Raw genomic sequence first — 21,924 nt, 5'->3', positions numbered from 1 at the left:
GGAGTGCAGCGGCCGGATCTCAGCTCACTGCAAGCTCCGCCTCCCAGGTTTACGCCATTCTCCTGCCTCAGCCTCCCAAGTAGCTGGGACTACAGGCGCCCGCCACCTCGCCCGGCTAGTTTTTTGTATTTTTTAGTAGAGATGGGGTTTCACCATGTTAGCCAGGATGGTCTCGATCTCCTGACCTCGTGATCTGCCCGTCTCGGCCTCCCAAAGTGCTGGGATTACAGGCTTGAGCCACTGCACCTGGCCGAAAAAGGAAATTATTGAGAGATTTCAAATGGTTGAAGGGGAAATAGACTGGAAATACACATTTTTATTCCTGAATTAATAGAAAACTTAATAGGAAACTTAATATTATTTAGTAATGGGATTTTAACAGTAACCGTACAGGCTAAGCTGCCAAAAATCGACTTAACAGCACAGTGGCTTAATGGAGAAACTATTTCTCCCTCCCAGATAACCTCGAGATGAGCAACCCAGTTGGCAGGAAGACTTAGCTCAGAGAGGTCAGTGTAGATTCCTGGTTAATTTCATCTTATGTTCTGCAGACCTTGACCTTGATTTTCCAGTTTATGGGAGTCAGGGGAAGAAAGAGGAAGGCCAGGCAGCAATTTTCTTTTTCTCTTTTAAACTTTTATTTATTTATTTTTTGAGACAGAGTCTTGCTCTGTCACCCAGGCTGGAGTGCAGTGGCGCGATCGCCGCTCACTGCAACCTCCGCCTCCTGGGTTCAAGCAATTCTGCCTCAGCCTCCCGAGTACCTGGGATTAGAGGCGCCTGCCATCACACCCGGCTAATTTTTGTTTTTCTGGTAGAGATGGGGTTTCACCATGTCAGCCAGACTGGTCTCAAACTCCTGACCTCAGGTGATCCACCTACCTCAGCCTCCCAAAGTGCTGGGATTACAGGCATGAGCCACCGTGCCTGGCCTAAACTTTATTATTTATTTATTTAGTTATTGGAGGCAGAGTCTCACTCTGTAGCCCAGGCTGGAGTGCAGTGTCACGATCTCAGCTCACTGTAACCTCCGCCTCCCTGGTTCAAGCGATTCTTGTGCCTCAGACTCCTGAGTAGCTGAGATTACAGATGTGCGCCACTAAGTCCTGCTAGTTTTTTCTATTTTTAGTAGAGACAGGGTTTCGCCAAGTTGCCCAGGCTGGTCTCGAACTCCTGAGCTCAGGCTATCCACCTGCCTTGGCCTCCCAAAGTGCTAGGATTACATGTGTGAGTCACTGTGCCCGGCCTTTTTAAAACTTTAAATTATGAAATAATTACAGATTCATAGGAAGTCACAAAGATAGTACAGATGACAAAAGGCATGTAACTGGCTGGGTATGGTGGCTTGAGCCTGTAATCTCAGCACTTTGGGAAGCCTAGGTGGGAAGATTGCTTGAGCACAGAAGGTTGAGAGCAGCCTGGGCAACATTGCAAGACCTTCATCTCCACAAAAATAAAACAAAAAAATCAGCCGGGCATGGTGGCATGTGCCTGTAACCCCAGCTACTCAGGAGGCTGAGGTGGGAGGATTGCATAAGCCTGAGAGGTTGAGGCTACAGTGAGCCATAATTGTGGCACTGCACTCTAGCCTGGACGACAGAGAGAGATTGTGACTCCAAAAAAAAAGTAATTCTACTAAAAAATGTCAAAAGGATTTGAATAGATATTTCTCCAAAGATATACAACTGTCTGATAAGAGCATGAAAAGATGCACAATTTCACTTGCCATTAGGGAAGTGCAAAAGAAAACCACAATGAGGTACCACTTTACACCCACTAGGATGGCCATAGTTAAAAAAAAAAAAAAAAAAGGGGGGGGGAAACAACTAAAACACAGTGGGGCTAACATCTGTAATCCCAGCACTTTGGGAGGCCAAGTTGGGTGGATTGCTTGAGCCCCGGAGTTTGAGACCAGCCTGGGAAACATAGTGAGACCCCTGTCTCTACACCAAATACAAAAATTAGCCAGACCTGGTGGCATGTTCTTGTAGTCCCAGCTACCTGGGAGGCTGGGATGGGAGGATCACCTGAGGCTGGGAGGCAGAGGTTGCAATGAGCCAAGATCGCACCATTGCACTCCAGCCTGGGCAATGGAGTGAGACCCCCATCTCAAGGGGGAAGAAAAAGGAAGGGTTGGGAAATAGCAAGTGTTGGCAAGGATTTGGGGCCTTCACACATTGCTGGTATAGCAACTTTTTAAAAAAATTTTTTACTTTTTCTGAGACGGGGACTGGCTCTGTCACCCTTGCTGGAGTGCAGTGGCGTGAGCACAGGTCGCTGCAGCCTCTACCTCCTGAGCTTAAGCGATCCTCCTGCCTCAGCCACTCAAGGAGCTGGGACTACAGGGGCATGCCACCCTGCCTGGCTAATTTTTTGTATTTTTTTTTGTAGAGACAGAGTCCTCACCGTGTTGTACAGGCAGGTCTCCAACTCCTGAACTCCGGCAATCCACCCACCTTGGCCTCCCAAAGTACTGGGATTACAGGCATGAGCCACCATGCCTGGCCTATGGTGCAGCTACTTTGGAAAACAGTTTGACAGTTCCTTAAGGCTGGGCACGATGGCTCATGCCTGTAATCCCAGCACTTTGGGAGGCTAAGGCCATGGCTGTATTTATCCGTGTCCCCACTGAACTGAGCTCTGTGAGGGCCCTGTCTGTATTCACAGAGTCTTGAACAGACACAGACTGTGTGTTCGAATATTTATTGAATGAATGAATGACTAGAGCCAACTGGGGTCACAAGTGGGGAAGACTTCCTGTACAAGTGACATCTCAGGAAAACTTCAAGGGACAGGAAGGTTGTCACCAGGTGGGTGGCAGAGGGTAGGGGAAGGCGTCCCAGGTAGGAGGAGACATGGCTGCTGAGGCTGGACTCTCTCTCTCTCTTTTTTTTTTTTTTTTTTGAGACAGAGTCTCGCTCTGTCGCCCAGGCTGGAGTGCAGTGGCATGATCTCGATTCACTGCAACCTCTGTCTCCCTGGTTCAAGCAATTCTCCTGCCTCAGTCTCCTGAATGGCTGGAATTACAGGCATGCACCACCACGCCCAGCTAAGTTTTTTTTTTGTATTTTTAGTAGAGACAGGGTTTCACCATATTGGCCAGGCTGGTCTTGAACCCCTGACTTTGTGATCTGCCCCTCTTGGCCTTGTAAAGTGCTGGGATTACAGGCGTGAGCCACCGCACCCGGCCGACTCACTCTTTTTTTTGTTCGTTTTTGAGATGGAGTCTTGCTGTCGCCCAGGCCTGAGTGCAGTGAGGCGATCTTGGCTCACTGCTGCCTCCGCCTCCCAGGTTCAAGCAATTCTCCTGCCTCAGCCTCTCCAGTAGCTGGGATTATGGGCACCCGCCACCATGTCCGGCTACTTTTTGTATTTTTAGTAGAGACAGGGTTTCACCATGTTGGCCAGGCTGGTCTTGAACTCTTACCTCAAGTGATCCGCCTGTGAGGGGGGACTCTTGCAGCGAGCCGGGCCTGAGCAGGCTTGGCCCGCGAAGGGCTGGGGTGAAGATGGAGGCTCCTGGGAGCTCATCAGGGCCTGTCCTCCAGATGAGCGGGAAGCCGTGCAGAAGAAAACCTTCACCAAGTGGGTGAACTCGCACCTTGCCCGCGTGGGCTGCCACATCGGGGACCTCTATGTGGACCTCCGGGACGGCTTCGTGCTCACGCGGCTCCTGGAAGTGCTGTCTGGGGAGCAGCTGGTGAGAGGGCCTGAAGGGCTGGGGCAGGGGTCCTCCCTGGGGTCTCAGGCTGGGGTTGGGCTTCTCTGGAAGGGCTGAACTGCAAGTAGGGGCCTGGCTTATGGGCGGGTGGAGCGTGCTAGAAGGGCCCTGTGGGTAAGAGGTCCCTCTACGTGGGTGTGTGGGGCTGTGGTGCTGAGGCGGAGCTCGGTTGTGAGACACCTGGGCGCATGACTGGAACCGAAGCTGATGACCAGCTAGCTACAGTTGCGAGGCCGGGCTTCCTTGGAAGGGGAGGCGCTCTGTTGCAAAGGGCAGGGCTATTAGATAAGGGAGGAGTTTTGTTAGAAGGGACTGGCCTGGGGTATGAGCTAAGAGGGGCATGGCTATAAAACAGCGGCAGAACTGTGTTGCGGGTTGGGGGAGTGGGGAGTGGATGAAGGTGCGGGGCTCTAGGCTAAGGGGCAGTGTTCCTTAGTAGGGTGACACCTAGGTCCTGGGTGTCTAGGGACGCAGACGGTGTCCTGGGATGTGGCTTGTTGTATGAGTTGGAGCTGTGTCTCTGGGTTGAATGTGGTTTCATCTAAAAGCGTGGGATTCTCAAGGGGTAGTACAGATTCGTTAAAGGACTGGAGCCTGGAGCCTTCAGGGACTTGTGAGGGGCATGGCTATAGAATAGGAACAAACAGCCGGGTGTGGTGGCTCATGCCTGTAATCCTAGCACTTTGAGGGGCCAAGGCGGGAGGAACACTTGAGCCCAGGAGTTTCAGACCAGCCTGGACAACATAATGAGACCCCCGTCTCTACGTTTTTTTTTTGTTTGATTGTTTTTGTTTTTAAATTAGCCAGGCGTGGTGGCACGAGCCTGTAGTCCCAAGTACCCAGGAGGTTGAGGCGAGAGGATTGCTTGAGCCTGGGAGGTCGGTAGGCTGCAGTGGGCCATGATTGCACCACAGCTCTCCACTCTGGGCGACAAGGCCAGACTCTTGTTTCTCTCTTTTTTCTTAAAAAAACATTTTTTAAAAAAATAGATACGAGGACCCACTATGTTTCCAGGCTGATCTAGAACTCCTGGACTCAAGCTATCCTCCAGTTTCGGCCTCCCAAAGTGCTGGGATTTCAGGCGTGAGCCACAGCACCTGGCAGAGACCCTCTCTCATAAATAAATAAATAAATAAATACCCACGCGCTGTGGCGAGCCTCCGTCTCTACAAAAAGAATTTTAAAAACTCAAAGAGCATTAGCCGGGCGTGGTGGCGGGCACCTGTAGTCCCAGTTACTCAGGAGGCTGAGGCAGGAGAATCGCTTGAACCCAGGAGGCAGAGGTTGCAGTAAGCCAAGATCGCGCGACTGCACTCCAGCCTGGGCGACAGAGCGAGACTCCGTCTCAAAAACAACAACAAAAGCGAAAAAAAAAAAAAAAAAAAAAAAAGTAGGAACCAACGCTGTTGGAAGTGAGCTATAGACATGGGGAAGATCACTGGGGCAGGGCGGAGCTTAATTGGAATGGGCGTGGCTCTGGGTAGGGATCATAAAGGGAAGCAGTGAGGCAGAGGCAGCGAGGGGTGTGACACAGGATTTTTTGTTTTAGACGAAGTCTCACTCCCTCACCCAGGCTGGAGTGCAGTGGCATGATCTTGGCTCACTGCAGCCTCCGCCTCCCGGGTTCAAACGATTCTCCTGCCTCAGCCTCCCGAGTAGCTGGAATTGCAGGAGCCCGCTGCCACGCCTGGCTAATTTTTGTATTTTTAGTAGAGACAGTGTTTTGCCTTGCTGGCCAGGCTGGTCTCGAACTCCTCGCCTCAAGTGAACCACCCACCTCGGCCTCCCAAAGTGCTGGGATTACAGGCGTGAGCCACTGTGCTGGGGCGGCCATGGGATTAGCGGCAAAACATTGGTGGACGAGAGAGGGATCCAATGCCAGGGCCAGCGCTGTGGCTATGGGCTAGGAGGGCGGGGCTTCATGATGAGGGGGCGTAGTTGTCAGGTTGGAAGTGGGGCGCCTGTGGAAGGGGCAGAGCCAGGGACGTGAATAAGCTTTGAAGGGATGTGACTCTTGAAAGGGTCTGGCTATGGGACGGGGCAGGGCTTCTTTAGAAGGACTGAGTCCTGCGTCTTAGTTGAAACGAGAAGAGGATAGCCTGATCCTGGACACGCAGGGGGCGTGGCCATGGGAGGCGGGCTTCTTTGGAAGGGGCGGGGCCGAGGGAGCCATGCTCCTGTCTGTCCAGACCCCCGATCGCCCACTGCCCCTGTCGTCCTAGCCCAGGCCCACGCGCGGCCGCATGCGGATCCACTCACTGGAGAACGTGGACAAGGCGCTGCAGTTTCTGAAGGAGCAGCGCGTGCACCTGGAGAACGTGGGTTCACATGACATCGTGGATGGGAATCACCGGCTGACGCTGGGGCTGGTCTGGACCATCATCCTGCGCTTCCAGGTGACCCTCGAGTGGCCCCTGTCAAGCCCCGCACCAGTAGGACTTAGGAAGGCGTTCCCCACCGTTTACCCATTCATTCATTCCTTCCAATAATATCCTTTTTTTTTTTTTGAGATGGAGTCGCTCTCTGTCGCCTAGGCTGGAGTGCAGTGGCGTGATCTCTGCTCACTGCAAGCCCCATCTGCCGAGTTCACATGATTCTCCTGCCTCAGCCTCCTGGGTAGCTGGGACTACAGGTGCCCGCCACCAGGCCTGGTTAATTTTTTGTATTTTTAATAGAGACAGGGTTTCACCGTGTTAGCCAGGATGGTCTCGATCTCCTGACCTCGTGATCCACCTGCCTCAGCCTCCCAAAGTGCTGGGATTACAGGCGTGAGCCACCGCGCCCGGCCAGTAATATCCTAATATGCTGGAATCCTATTCCAGGTGGTAGGGATGAAAATAATGATGAAAGTAATTGTCATATCACCACCATCACGATAATCATGTTATGTTGTATCGACCTTGTTTCAAACACTGTTCTAAGCACTTGACATTTAATACACATAGCAACCCCACAAATTAGACAGTATTTATTAGCCCATTTTGCCAGTGAGGAAATGGAAGCCCAGATAGGAGGTGTCATCTGCCCAGGATCACACATAGCTGGGTGTTGGAGCTGAAATTAGAATCCAGGCAATCTTGATCCAGCGTAGAGACAAACAGACAAAGATGTGCCTTTTAGGAGCTTACATTGTGGTGAGAAGAATAATGAATAATAGCAGAAACAGTGTTTTACCATGTTGGCTAGGCTGGTCTCGAACTCCTCGCCTCAAGTGATCCACCCGCCTCGGCCTCCCAAAGTGCTGGGATTACAGGCATGAGCCACTGCGCCTGGGCGGCCACGGGATTAATGGCAAAACATTGGTGGACAAGAGAGGGATCCAATGCATAATGATGCATAATAAATACATAAATATGTAAAGAAGACATATATGGAAAAAGGACCAGTTCTAGTTAGAGAAGAAGTGTAAAAAGCTATGCAGGGCCAGGTGAAGTGGCCTGTAATCCCAGCACTTTGGGAGGCTGAGGTGGGAGGAACACTGAGGCCAGGAGTTTGAGACCGGCCTGGCCAACTTAATGAGACCTTTAAAATATTTTAAAAATTAGCTGGGCACGGTGGTGTGTGCCTGTGGTCCCAGCAGCTACTCAGGAGGCTGAGGCAGGAGAATCGCTTGAACCTGGGAGGCGGAGGTTGCAGTGAGCTGAGATCGCACCATTGCTCTGTAGCCTGGGCAACAAGAGCGAAACCCCATCTCAAAAAGAAAAGAAAGAAAGGAAGAAAGGAAAGAAAAGAAAGAAAAGAGCCAGGCGTGGTGGCTCACGCCTGTAATCCCAGCACTTTGGGAGGCCGAGGCAGGTGGATTATGAGGTCAGGAGATCAAGACCATCCTGGCTAACACAGTGAAACCCCGTCTCTACTAAAAATACAAAAAATTAGCCGGGCGTGGTGGTGGGCACCTGTAGTCCCAGCTACTTGGGAGGCTGAGGCAGGAGAATGGCATGAACCCGGGAGGCAGAGCTTGCAGTGAGCCTAGATTGCCCCACCGCACTCCAGCCTGGGCGACAGAGCAAGACTCTGTCTCAAAAAAAAAAAAAAAAGAAAGAAGGGAGGGAGGGACGGAGGGAGGGAGGGAAGGAGGGAAGGAGGGAAGGAGGGAAGGAAGGAAGGAAGGAAGGAAGGAAGGAAGGAAGGAAGGAAGGAAGGAAGGAAGGAAGGAAGGAAGGAAGGAAGGAAGGAGGGAAGGAGGGAAGGAAAGAAAGAAAGATCCCTCTGGGTTGGAGGTGTTCACCAATATTGGGAGCCAAGAGCCCAGGGAGGAGGATGAAGTTGGATCAGGGTGGGACTATGTGGAGGCAAAAGGGGGCAGGCTGGGGAGACACTCAGGGAGTGGAGTGGACAGGCCTTATGGGAGGGAAGAGGGAGACGGTGTCCAGGGGAAGACTCAGAGCTCTGACCTGGGGACTAGAGGATGATGGGGCTGCCCTGAGACAGGGACAGGGAGAGGGAGCAGGTTTGAGGAACACCCTGAGGGCCAGTTTGAAATAGGTCCAGTGGTTATGGGTCCAGGACATAGAAGAGCTGGGGGACATCTAGGAGTCCACTGGGTCCTGGGCATGGAGCTCAGGGAACAAGGAGACACTGGAGACAGGTATGGACACTGTCAGAACAAAATTGGGGAATGAGATCATGAGAGTGGGAGATCACTGCTGGCAGCTGGAACCTTGCAGTAGGGGCTGGGACCTCCTTAGAAGGGTCTTGGTTCTTTCCCTTGGAACCCACATGCCAAACCTAGTTCCTAAATCCAGGACCCAAGTCTCAGATACCCACCTTAGGCTCTAGAATCCACTCTCGATTCTGGGCCATTCAGAACTTTATCAAACACTACTAAGTGAGATACAACCATGCACAAAACAGGTAAACATCCCTGTGGTCCTGGAGCTTTTACATTTTAGTGGGGAAAGCAGTAAATCTGATGAAAAGATAAAATGTATAGGCTGTGGTAAATGCTAAGAAGATAATAAAACAGGGAAGGGGATATGAAATTTGGGTGCGTCATGAGATTTAAAATCAAATGGTCAGTGAAGGCCTTACAGAGAAGGTCACATTTGAGTAAAGACCTGAAGGAGGTTGGAGCCATGTGGGACTTGGGGAAAGGATATTCCAGTTAAAGGGAACAGCCAGTGCTAAAGGACCAAGGAGGGAGAATGCTCGTGATTCACGGAAGAGGCCAGCAGGTATGGAGTGGAGTGAGCTGATGAAGATGAGGTCATCAATTTACTGAAGGGAGATCATGGGAACTTTCAATTTTACCTTGAATGAAACAGAGATACGGAGGGTGTTGACAAGAGGAGCAAGGATCTGATTTGAGTGTTCACAGGGTCCCTCTGTCTGCCAGGTAGGTAACAGATTGTGGATGCGGGAGTGGGGAGATCAGCATGAAGGCCACCGCACTAACTTAGGCAGGAGACAGCGGTGACTTAGACCAAGAAAGTGGCCCAGATGCTCAGTTTGGAGGCTTCCTTGGAAACTGAGACCTGAGTCCTAACTGCTCCCCTAATTGTGGATGTCCTGGCCCACTCCAGAACTTATCCTCACACTCCTGAACCCCCACTCCCAGCTAGAAGCTGCCTCCCCCATCTCCTCTGTCACCTGCCACCCTCTCTGGTAGCAGATCGTGAGTGGGGGGCGTCTCCAAGCCTCAAGCTCTCCAGTCCCTGGTAGCCATTTTTTGTATTTTCACAGATTCAAGTCATCAAAATTGAGACTGAGGACAACAGAGAGACACGCTCAGCCAAGGATGCTCTGCTCTTGTGGTGTCAGATGAAGACAGCTGGGTAAGCACCCCCAACACCTTCCTTAGGAGGTTAGGCAAGTGGTCCCTTAACCTCTGCAGTTCCTTCCCAGACAAGAGCTCAAGAGGCAGCCCATGTCTTCAGGGTCAAAAAGTTACATCTGAAGCTAACCAACTGGTAAATAAAATATATCCACGTCTCCAGCCTTGACTAATAATCCTTCCTAACATGCTGGAAGGATGGGTTCAAATGTATTTATTTACTTAGAGACAGGGTCTTGCTCTGTCACCCGGGCTGGAGTGCAGTGGCATGATCATAGCTCACTGAAGCCTTGACCTCCTAGGTTCCAGTGATCCTCCCTTCTCAGCCTCCCAAGTAGCTGGGACCACTGCACCCCACCCAGTTTCAAATGTAGAACTCTTGGCCTCACTGGGCACAGTGTCTCATGCCTATCACTTTAGGAGAATGAGGTGGAAGGATTACTTGAGGCTAGGGCTTTGAGACCAGCCTAGGCAACATAGCAAGACCCCATCTCTACAAAAAGTTGGTTTATTGTTGTTGTTGTTGGACACACGTCCATAGTCGTAGCTTCTCAGGTTCTCAGGAGGCTGAGATGGGAGGATTATTAGAGTCCAGGAGTTCAAGGGTGCAGTGAGCCACAATCATGCCACTGCACTCCAGCCTAGGCTACAGAGCAAGACCCTGTCTTGAAAATAAATAACAAACAAATAAATGAACAAATAAATAAATAAAAATAAAAGAGAACTCTTGGACTCCTCAGAGACCAATGCTGGAACGAGGTGAACTGTCCCCAGCCTGCTCTCTTCTCTCTGTCCCCCATCCCATTTCATCCTACATTTCAAGAGATCTCACATTCACCTATGTGGACCTTCAGCGCTATGTCCAAGCTCTGGCCACCCTCTCCCGCTATGAGCATCACCCTTCTGCCTCACAGGGCATACACAGGAAAGTTCAAAGTCCTGGGTCCCTTCAGTGTGGCTGAGCTGGCGGCGGGGTGGAGTGCAGGCTCTACTGGGCAGGTTCCCTTGGGCCCCCAACTCTCTGCCCTGCAGGGAGCAGTAAGACCTGAAACTCAATTGTCCCCTGTAGAGCAGCCCCTAGGAGGATGGAGGGAGGGGCAGGTATGGGATGGAGGTGGGCTTCTCTGACGCTCATCCTTCTGGGCTGTCTGTCTTGCAAGGGAGATCATGGGGACTTTTACCATCTGTTTCTCCATGTGTCTGTCTGTCTCTATGTCTGCTTTTCCTTGTACTTATCTCTTTTCTCCTCCTTCCTTCTCTCCTTTCCTCCTTCCCTTTTCTCTTCCTTCATGTCTTCTTTCTCTCTCCTCTCCTTTCTCTCCCCATCTCTGTCTGTATCTTGCTCTCTCCCTGTCTTGCTATCTCTCTGCTTCCTCCTTCTCTCCCTCTGCTTCCTCCTTCTCTCCTTCCCTCTTCTCTCTTCTTTCTTTTGCTTCTTTTTCTCTCCTCTCCTGCTATCTATCTATCTATCTACCTATCTATCTATCTATCTGTCTATCTATCTATCTTCTGTCAATCTATATATCTATCATCTATCAACCTCTATCTATCTATCTATCTATCTATCTATCTATCTATCTATCTATCTATCTCTTATCTATCTATCATCTATCTATGTATCTACCTATCTCTCTCTCTAACCACCCAACACCCACCCACCCATACATCTTTCGATGTTCTACCCCCTCTCTCTCACCTTCCTTCCCTATCATTCGGTCTCCCGCTTTTTCCCTCTTTCTTCCCTCCTAACTCTCCCCAATCTCTGCCTCCGTTTCTCCCTTCACACTTCCAGTTACCCTGAGGTAAACATCCAGAATTTCACCACCAGCTGGCGGGATGGCTTGGCCTTCAATGCCCTCATTCACCGGCACAGGTACCACTCGGCCTGGGGCAGCCCAGCCCTGCCCTGCACCCTCCCATATCCCCGCAGCTGCACACCCTGTACATGTACGTGTGTAGATGGCACACACAGATATAAAGACCCATCCCTTCACCTCTACACACACATACACTTTTCTTTCCCTTCACACACATGTCCTGCACATTTACACACAGGAACACCCACACAGGCTCCTGTCCAGGCCACATACCCTGTGCACACACATGGACACACATAAGCCCTTGCACAGATGTGTGCACACACACAGATACCCACACACGTGCACAGTCTGCCCGCAAGGTAGGAAGCTCGGTCCCCTGTCACTGTCCATGCTGCTGTGTACCCAGCACCTCCTCCTATCAGAAAATGCTTTCTCAGGTCAGGCACGGTGGCTCACGCTTGTAATTCCCGCACTTTGGGAGGCTGAGGCGGGTGGATCACCTGATGTCAGGAGTTCAAGACCAGCCTGGCCAACATGGCAAAACCCCATTTCTACTAAAAAAAAAAAAAAAAAAAAAAAATTAGCCAGGCGTGGTGGTATACCCCTGTAATCCCAGCTACCGGGGAGGCTGAGGCAGGAGAATCGCTTGAACCTAGGAGTTGGAGGTTGCAGTGAGCCAAGATTGTGCCACTGCACTCCAGCATGGACAACAGTCAGACTCCACCCCTACCCCCACCCAAAAGACAAGAAAAGAAAAGAAAATGCTTCCTCAAAGTGAGCCCCTAGTGTCCCCATCCCTGTACACCCACAGATTGATAACTTGGGGCCTGCCATTGAAATGGCTGAGGGTCAGACACCCACACAAATTATACACACATCATCATGGTCCACATGACATATCGGGGAAACTGAGTCTCAGGCGCAGGAAGGGGCTTGTGGTGGTGTAGCAGAAGCCAGAATCCAGCATTTTCTGCTGTGGACACCTGTCCACTCACAATCCCTGCCTCTTACACCTACACACACTCGTACACACATAGGGAAACCCAGACCCACCTCCATATACAGAAACTCACAAGCTGCACCAGGGTCATCCTCACACTAGGTGACATTCGCTCAGTGTTTTCTACGCACAGGCACTGTTCTAAGTGCTTCCCACTAAAGCATTCAATAGTCAATGTATCCATTCAATGTGTCCGATCCACCTGTGGGCAGGTGCTATTTTTATTTATTTATTTATTGTGAGGGTGAGTCTCACTCTGTCGCCCAGGCTGGAGTGCAGTGGCACGATCTCAGCTCACTGCAACCTCTGCTTCCCAGATTCAAGCGATTCTCCTGCCTCAGCCTCCTGAGTAGCTAGGATTACAGGCGCCCGCCACCACACCCGGAGAATTGTTCTATTTTTAGTAGAGATGAGGTTCCACCATGTTGGCCAGGCTGGTCTTGAACTCCTGAACTCAGGTGATCCACCCACCTCAGCCTCCCAAGTAGCTGGGATTACAGGCATGTGCCACCATGCCCAGCTAATTTTGTATGTTTACTGGAGATGGAGTTTCACCATTTGGGCCAGGCTGGTTTCAAACTCCTGACCTCAGGTGATCTGCCTGACTCAGCCTCCCAAAGTGCTGGGATTACAGGCAAGAGCCACCGTGCCTGGCCGGCAGGTACTATTATATCTCCATTTTAGAGGAAACCCAAGCACAGAGAAATGCAGTAGCTCATCCTGAGTGACACAACCAGGATGTGACCAAGCTGGGGCTCAAGCTCTGATGAACTGGCTCTGGTCCCCACACTTCTAACCACTGCATAACACCACATAAGAATCCCCAAAGTAAGCATGTATGTGTCAACTGGTATATTGTGTCCTGGCCAGGCACAGTGGCTCACACCTGTAATGCCAGCACTTTGAGAGGCCTAGGCAGGTGGATCACTTGAGGTCAGGAGTTCGAGACCAGCCTGGCCAACATGGTGAAACCCTGTCTCTACTAAAAATATAAAAATCAGCGGGGCGTGGTGATGCACATCTGTAATCCCAGCTACTCGGGAGGCTGAGGCAGGATAATTGCTTGAACCCGGGAGACGGAGGTTGCAGTAAGCCAAGATCGCACCCCTGCACTCCAGCCTGGGTGACAGAGCGAGACCGCATCTGGAAAAAAAAAAAAAAAAAGAAAAGAAAAGAAAAAAGAAAAGAAGTACATGTGTCCTTACACAACACACATAAGGGCTGTACACACTCGTATTGTCATAGGACTTCACAGAGACATACACAGGCATGCACCGTGTGAGCTTATCTCTTCCAAGCACACTCAGGCTGGCCTACCCATTCGTCTGTGTGCACAGGCCAGCCCAGCAACAAATGCGCATGCACACACATTCCCGGGAACCCACAGAGACATGCCTGCGTCCATCACACTCACATCACAGCTAAATGCTGCACAGCACACACAGCATGCCCCTTGGCTAGACTGTGCCCTTGTGCCCCTTGCCCTGGGTGGCGCTCAGACAAGGGTGGCCTCCTCCCGGCTTGCCCACCGGCTCTGGAGCCTGCCTGCTGCCTGCCTGCTCTGTGCCCCTGCCCAGGCCCGATCTCGTGGACTTCAGCAAACTCACCAAGTCCAACGCCAACTACAACCTACAGAGAGCCTTCCGCACAGCTGAGCAGCACCTGGGGCTGGCGAGGCTGCTGGATCCTGAAGGTGAGTCTCGCGCGGGCCCAGCCTGGACTTCCTCTTGGGGGACTCCCAACCCCAATGCCATGTCAAACTCAACTCCATCCCACCCCAGCACCCATTCCAAATCCTGAGGTCTCTCCAAATCCCAACTCTCTCCTCAGCCTCCTCCCCTTCTGCCTCCCCTTCCTCCTGTGCCATCCCTCCCACATTCCATCCTCACACCTCTTCCTCTCTCATCCCCAACCGTGTCCCAACGTAACCCCTCCTCTTCCCCATTCGCAATTTCCTCCCTCCCCAATACCCTCCCCAACCCTGCTTTCAACCATCTCCCCCAAAACCAACTCCCACTCCCCTACCCCAGCGCCAAACCCAATGGCACCTCCAACGCCATCGCCACCCCTAATGCCACCCCATCTTCAAGTGTCTCCATCCCCACCACATCTTCAGCTCCAGCTCCATTTCTATCCCCACCCTAATCCATTTCCAACCTCATTTTGCCCTAGCCCATCCCCATGTCTACCTCTCCCACAACTCGATCCTCATCCTCAGCTGCTTTTCCATTTCCAGTCTATCCCTAACCCCATCCCTGACTTCAGCCTCAGCCCCAATCCAGGATCAGCCCTGACACCCACCTCCCATTCCGAATCAAAGCTGCTCCCTTCCTCTGAGCTCTACTGTCTGCCAAACACGTGGCTGGGAACTTTATGAGAGCTATTCACTTTCATCTTCACACTGACCTGGTTAGAGAGAATCTATCAACCCTGTTTTATTTTATTTATTTATTTATTTATTTATTTATTTATTTATTGAGACAGGGTCTGGCTCTGTTGCCTAGGCTGGAGTGCAGTGGCGTGATCTCGGCTCATTGCAACCTCAGCCTCCCAGGCTCAAGTGATTCTCCCATCTCAGCCTCCCAAGTAGCTGGGACTACAAGCGTGCGCCATCACACCTGGCTGATTTTTGTATTTTTAGTAGAGAGGGGGTTTCACCATGTTGCCCAGGCTGGTCTCAAACTCCTGACCTCAGGTGATCTGCCCACTTCAGCCTCCTAAACTGTTGGAATTATAGGTGTGAGTCACTGCACCTGGCCATTTTATTTTACTTATTTGTTTTTATTCACTTATTTATTATTCTTATATTTATTTATTTTTTGAGACAGAGTCTTGCTCTGTCACAGACTGGCGTGCAGTGGGGGTGATCCCAGCTCACTGCAACTTCCACCTCCCAGGTTCAAGTGATTCTCCTGCCTCAGCCTCCCAAGTAACTGGGACTACAGGTGCATGCCACCATGCCTGGCTATTTTTTTTTTTTTTTTTTTAGCAGAGACAGGGTTTCTTTTTTTTTTTTTCTTTTTTTTTTTTGAGACAGAGGCTTGCTCTGTCGCCCAGGCTGGAGTGCAGTGGCCGGATCTCAGCTCACTGCAAGCTCCGCCTCCCGGGTTCACGCCATTCTCCTGCCTCAGCCTCCCGAGTAGCTGGGACTACAGGCGCCCGCCACCTCGCTCGGCTAGTTTTTTATGTATTTTTAGTAGAGACGGGGTTTCACCGTGTTCGCCAGGATGGTCTCGATCTCCTGACCTTGTGATCCGCCCGTCTCAGCCTCCCAAAGTGCTGGGATTATAGGCTTGAGCCACCGCGCCCGGCCTCAGAGACGGGGTTTCACCGTTGTTGGCCAGGCTAGTCTCAAACTCCTGACCTCAAGTGATCTGCTCGCCTCGTCCTCCCAAAGAGCTAGGATTACAGGCATGAGCTACCACACCTGGCCTACTTATTTATTTTTTTATCCAACTGAATTTAATATTTAAATCCTGTTTAATTATTATTACTATTTTTGAGACAGGGTCTCACTGTGTTGCCCAGACTGGAGTGCAGTGGTCTGATCTTGGCTCACTGAAGCTTCAACCTTCTGTGCTCAAGCGATCCTTCCACCTCAGCCTCCTGAGTAGCTGGGGCTATAGGTGTGCACCACCATGCTCAGCTAATTTTTGATTTTTTTTTTTTTTAGAGATGGGGTCTCACTATGTTGCCCAGGCTGGTCTCAAACTCCTGGACTCAAGCGATCCTCCCACCTTGACCTCTCAAAGTGCCTGGGATTACAGGCCTGAGTCACATTCCTGGTTTAACCTGTCTTCTAAAGTGATGAGAATGACAGCTCAGGGATGTGACGTCACTTGCCCAGCATCACATTGCAAATCAGGAAACCAGACCTTATGGCTCCAGAATTCATGGTTTTAATCAGTCCTCTACCCTGCCTCTTATAGCTGTATCCTATGCTCAGTGCCTGGTACATAGTATGTGCTAATGGATGTCAGTTGGACAATGCAGTGAAGAATAAAGGCCAGGTATACTGTTGTGCATCCAATGGGTAAATTAAAATGATATCAATCGGGCATGGTGATGGTTCATGCCTGTACTCCCAGCACTTTGGGAGGTTAAGGCAAGAGGATCGCTTGAGGCCAGAAGTTGAGGACCAGCCTGGGCAACATAGTGAAATCCCATCTCTACAAAAAAAAAAAAAAAAAAAAAAGAAAAAGAAAAAAAAGAAAGAAATGAAAAATCTTAGCTGAGCGTGGTGGCACACACCTGTAGTCCCAGCTACACAGAAGACCAAGGCAGGAGGATCACTTTAGCCCAGGAGTTTAAAGCTGCAATGAGCTCTGATTGCAACACTGCACTCCAGATCCCGACTCAAAAAGCAAAAACAACCACCAATTAAAATGATGTTAGAATTTGTTGAGTTTCCTCTCTGTGCCAGGCTGGTCTTTCTAATACTTACATTGTTCCCAGGAGGCAGGAACCATGCTCATCTTTATTATAACAATGGGGAAACTGAGGCTCAGAGAAGCCAGGTTATTTTCTAAGGACATGCAGTGAGTAAGTGTTGAACTGGGATTCAAGTGGATGCTGCCCCCAAAGCCTGTTTCTTGACATCAAGCCTCGTGCACCATTTACAAGCTAACTAAATTTTTATTTAGCATCTACTGTGTGCCAGGGAAGGCAGAACAGTAGTAACTAAGACGGGCATATGGCCGGGCATAGTGTCCCATGCCTATAGTCCCAGCACTATGGGAGGCTGAGGCAGGAGGATTGTTTCAGCCCAAGAGTTCAAGATCAGCCTGGGCAACACAGTGAGACCCTGTCCCTATTTTATAAAAAAGAAAAAGTCTATTTAAAAAAAATTACAAAAAATTAGCTTGGTGTGGTGCTGCATGCCTGTAATCTCAGCTACTTGGGAGGCTGAGGCATGAGAATCGCTTGAACCTGGGAGGCAGAGGTTGCAGTAGGTCAAGATCACGCCATTGTACTCCAGCCTGGGCGACAGCTTGAGACTCTGCCTCAAAATAGAAAGAAAGAAAGAAAGAAAAGAAGGAAAGGAAAGGGAAGGGAAGGGAAGGGAAGGGAAGGGAGGGGAAGGGAAGGGAAGGGAAGGGAAGGGAAGGGAAAAGAAAAAAGAGGCATAGTTTTGTCCTCATGAAACTCAAGCTCTAGATAATGACATAATCACGTAAGTGAGTAGGTAATTACAAATTGTGATACATTCTGGGAAGGACATCATAAGATGCTAAGAGGAGAATAACATGAGGATTACCAACTATAGACAGAGTGAACACGGAGGCTTGTCTAAGGAAATTTGAGGTGAGCCAGGCATGGTGGTGCACACCTTTAGTTCTCACTACTCAGGAGGCTGAGGTGGGCGGATTGCTTGAACCTAGGAGTTTGAGGCTGCAGTGACCTATGACTGCACCACTGTGCTTCAGCCTGGACAACAGAGCCAGAGCCAGACTCCATCTGTTGAAAAAAAAAAGTAAAAAGTTGAGTTGAGTTCTGAAGCATAAGCGGGAATTAGGAACACAGAAGAGGGGCAGTGCTCCAGACAGTGAGAACAGCACATGCAAAGGCCCTGAGGTGGAAGGTGGAATGGTGTGTTCAAGAAATAAGTATAGGCTGGGCACGGTGGCTCACATCTGTAATCCCAGCACTTTGGGAGGCCTAGGTGGGCAGATCGCCTGAGGTCAGGAGTTCGAGACCAGCCTGACCAACATGGTGAAGCCCTGTCTCTGCCAAAAATACAAAATTAGCCAGGCATGGTGGCGCATGCCTGTAACCCCAGCTACTTGGGAGACTGAGACAGGAGAATCGCTTGAACCTGGGAGGTGGAGGTTACAGTGAGGCAAGATCATGCCATTGCACTCCAGCCTGGGCAACAAGAGCAAAACTCCATCTTAAAAAAAAAGAAAAGAAAAGTATAGCTGTTTGTCTATGGTGGTTTATATGTGTCAGGCACTATTTAATCCCAGGAGGTAGATTTCTATTTGACAAAACCTGAGGAACAGAGAGGTTAATTATCTTGCCCAAGATCACACAGCTAATGAGAGTGGCTTCTCCATCCCTCCACCCAATACCTTCAAGCACTCTGTCAAAGTGCCCACTGTCTTGTTTCCCACTCCCTCTTCCCTCCAGATGTGAACATGGAGGCTCCAGATGAGAAGTCCATCATCACCTATGTGGTCTCTTTCTATCACTATTTCTCCAAGATGAAGGCTCTGGCTGTGGAGGGGAAGCGTATCGGGAAGGTATAAGGAGCCAAGGAGTGGGTGAGTGGGAAGCTGGGAGCTGGCGGCAGGCATGGGTGGGATGAGGCTGACCCCTGCTTCCTCTGCTGTGTCAGGTCTTGGACCAGGTGTTGGAGGTGGGTAAGATCATAGAACGCTACGAGGAGCTGGCAGCCGAGCTGCTGGCCTGGATTCACCGCACCGTGGGCCTCATCAGCAACCAGAAATTTGCCAACTCCTTAAGTGGGGTGCAGCAGCAACTCCAGGCTTTCACGGCCTATTGCACGCTGGAGAAGCCTGTCAAGTGAGGTCCAGCTCTGGAGGGAGGGCGGGCAGGGGTGGCATGACGGCATGGCTCCTGAGCTCATGCTCCTTCAGGTTCCAGGAGAAGGGGAACCTAGAGGTGCTGCTCTTCAGCATCCAGAGCAAACTGCGTGCCTGCAACCGTCGCCTCTTTGTGCCTCGGGAGGGCTGTGGCATCTGGGATATTGACAAGGTAAGGCCACGGATGCAGGGGAGAGGTGGAGTTGCACTGTGGAGTTGTATAGGTTGCACACTGCTCAAGGGAATCATTCACATTGTAGGCATGGTGGATTAGATATTCATTCTGACAGTTTTTCAGTAGTAAAGTGTCATAAAGAAGCAACATGTTTTCCAATTTGCATGAAGTTGCCATAATGCTATGAGTGGCCTCAGACTAAGTCAAGACCATTAAACTGTGGGGAGCTGTCAGAGTCTGACTGCCTCCTCCCATCTCCTGCAGGCATGGGGTGAGCTGGAGAAGGCTGAGCATGAGCGGGAGGCTGCCCTACGGGCTGAGCTGATTCGGCAGGAGAAGCTGGAACTACTGGCACAGAGGTTTGACCACAAGGTGGCTATGAGGGAGAGCTGGCTGAATGAGAACCAGCGTCTGGTCTCCCAGGTACAAGGTGTAGGGCTTGGCTCCGGGGGGAAAGGGAGGGAGGGCGGGGCTGATGGTCCTGGGACCAAAGAGGGAGACTTGATCTCCTAGGCAACAGGGAAGAGTTAGATTAGTTTCCTGGTGATAAATGTGGATGGGAAGGGAGACTTGGTCTTCTAAGTGATTGTTGGGTGAGGGGAATGGGCCCGATCTCCAGGGTAATGGGAGAGTGAGGCTGGTCTTCAGGGTAACTAGAAAAGGCGGAATTAGTCTCTTCAGCAATAGGGGGAGTGTTTTAAATGACAAGAGAGGTTGTATCTTGTGTCTAGGGTAACTCAGGAGGATATAATTGGTTTCCTAAGTAACAGAGTCAGGTAAACCTGGTCCCTAATCTCCAGGACAGGGGAAGCCTCTTTCCTGAGTAACAAGTTTAAGGTTAGCGATGTAACAGGAGGGCGGGACTTGTTTCCAGGGTAACTGGAGAGAGTGGGGCTGGTCTCCAGGGAAATAGGAAGGTGGGGTTGGTCTCTAGGGCAACAGAGGAGGTGGGTCTGTTCTCCAGGGTAACTGGGGAAGATTGGGTTGGTCTCCAGGACAACAGGGGAGGGTGGGGTTGATCTCCAGGGTAACTGGAGAGGGTGGCACTGGTCTCCAGGGCTACAAGGGAGGATGGGGCTGGTCTCCAAGGTAACTGTGGAAGATGGGCTGATCTCCAGGGCAACAGGGGAGGGGAGTTGGTCTTTAGAGTAACTGGGGAGGGTGGCACTGGTCTCCAGGGTAACAAGAAAGGGTGGGGTTGGTCTCCAAGGTAACAGTGGAGGGTGGGGCTGGTCTCCAGGTTACCTGGGTAACAGGGGAGGGTGGGGCTGGTCTCCAGGATAACTAGGGAGGGCAGGGCCGGTCTTCAAGGTAATGGAGGGGGGAGTCCCCAGGGTCACACAGGGTCAAGGTAACAGGTGGACTGCTGAGGCAGCATGGGTGAGTGTCTGGCTCACTGCCCCAGGACAACTTTGGGTATGAGTTGCCCGCAGTGGAGGCAGCCATGAAGAAACATGAAGCGATCGAGGCAGACATTGCAGCCTACGAGGAGCGGGTACAGGGTGTGGCGGAGCTGGCCCAGGCGTTGGCGGCCGAAGGCTACTACGATATCCGGCGGGTGGCAGCCCAGCGTGACAGCGTCCTGCGCCAGTGGGCCCTGCTAACTGGGCTTGTGGGTGCCCGGCGGACACGGCTCGAGCAGAACCTGGCCCTGCAGAAGGTCTTCCAGGAGATGGTGTACATGGTGGACTGGATGGAGGAGATGCAGGTGCCAGGCGGGGGCCGCGGATGCGGGTGGAGTGCCAGAGGGAAGGGAGGATGCAGACGCTGAAAGCGTTGACAGACAGCTGGAGCTGGAAAGGGAAGGGCAGAGATAGAAGAAGATAAAGAGAAAGCCAGGAAGACAAAAAGAGAGAACAAGAGAGAGAGTGAGAGAAAGATACAGAGATAGACAAGAGAGGCAGACAAAGAAACAGAATGAGAAAGAGACAGAGACGAATAGAGAAATAGAAAAATGCTGGACACAATGGCTCACACGTGTAATCCCAGCACTCTGGGAGGCCGAGGCGGGCAGATCACTTGAGGTCAGGAGTTTCAGACCAGCCTGTCCAACATGGTGAAACCCCCTGTCTACTAAAAATACGAACAATTAGCTGGGTGTGGTGGCATGTGCCTGTAGTCCCAGCTATTTGGGAGGCTGAGGTTCAAGAATCGCTTCAATCTAGGAGGCAGAGGCTGCAGTGAGCCAAGATGGTGCCACTGCACTCCAGCCTGGATGACAGAATGTGATTCTGTCTAAAAAAAAAAAAAAAAAGAAAAAAAGAGAGAGAAATGAAAAAAGACATGGAGATACAGAGACAGAGTAAGCCAGGGATGCAGACAGAGAGAGAGTGACAGTTTGAGAGAGAGGGAGAGAAATCAGAGAGGCAGAGAGAGGGGGAGGCAGACACAAAGGTGACAATGAAAATCTGCATGGCTACAGAGAAAGATGCAGGAAGATGGGAATCAATCTGAGAGAGAGAAAGACCTACCAGATCTAGAGAGAGATGAGACAATAAAGATAGAAGCCAGCTGGGCATGGTGGCTTACACCTGCGGTACCAGCACTGTGGGAGGCCGAGGTAGGCAGATTGCTTGAGCCCCAGAGTTTGAGACCAGCCTGGTCAACATAGTGAGATCCTGTCTGTACAAAAAAATAAAAACAAAAACAAAAACTAGCTAGGTGTGGTGGCATGCGCTTGTAGTCCCGGCTACTCTGAAGTGGGACGATCACTTGAGCCCAGGAGGTTGAGGCTGTGTGAGCCATGATTGCACCACTACACTCCAGCCTGGGTGACAGAACAAGATCCTGTCTCAAAAAAAAAAGAAGCCGGGTGTGGTGGCTCACACCTGTAATCCCAGCACTTTGGGAGGCCAAGGCAGGCAGATCATCTGAGGTCAGGAGTTCGAGA

General features: G+C 51.0%; 1 protein-coding gene across 1 annotated transcript in view; it reads left to right on the top strand.

The window, feature by feature from the left end:
* SPTBN4 (spectrin beta, non-erythrocytic 4) overlaps positions 1 to 21,924 on the top strand; it is a 119,614-nt gene that overhangs the window by 24,084 nt on the left and 73,606 nt on the right. The window contains exons 3-12 of the mRNA XM_025367310.1: positions 3,549 to 3,700; positions 5,944 to 6,117; positions 9,404 to 9,495; positions 11,287 to 11,367; positions 13,892 to 14,007; positions 18,444 to 18,556; positions 18,652 to 18,839; positions 18,914 to 19,031; positions 19,299 to 19,457; positions 20,440 to 20,742. Coding sequence (XP_025223095.1) covers positions 3,549 to 3,700; positions 5,944 to 6,117; positions 9,404 to 9,495; positions 11,287 to 11,367; positions 13,892 to 14,007; positions 18,444 to 18,556; positions 18,652 to 18,839; positions 18,914 to 19,031; positions 19,299 to 19,457; positions 20,440 to 20,742 — 1,496 coding nt within the window. The remainder of the gene's footprint in view (positions 1 to 3,548; positions 3,701 to 5,943; positions 6,118 to 9,403; positions 9,496 to 11,286; positions 11,368 to 13,891; positions 14,008 to 18,443; positions 18,557 to 18,651; positions 18,840 to 18,913; positions 19,032 to 19,298; positions 19,458 to 20,439; positions 20,743 to 21,924) is intronic.

This window comes from Theropithecus gelada, chromosome 19 (genome assembly GCF_003255815.1).
Source record: "Theropithecus gelada isolate Dixy chromosome 19, Tgel_1.0, whole genome shotgun sequence".
Taxonomy (NCBI): Eukaryota; Metazoa; Chordata; class Mammalia; order Primates; family Cercopithecidae; genus Theropithecus; species Theropithecus gelada.
Note: the sequence above shows the minus strand (reverse complement) of the source record. Positions and strands in the feature narration are given on the sequence as shown.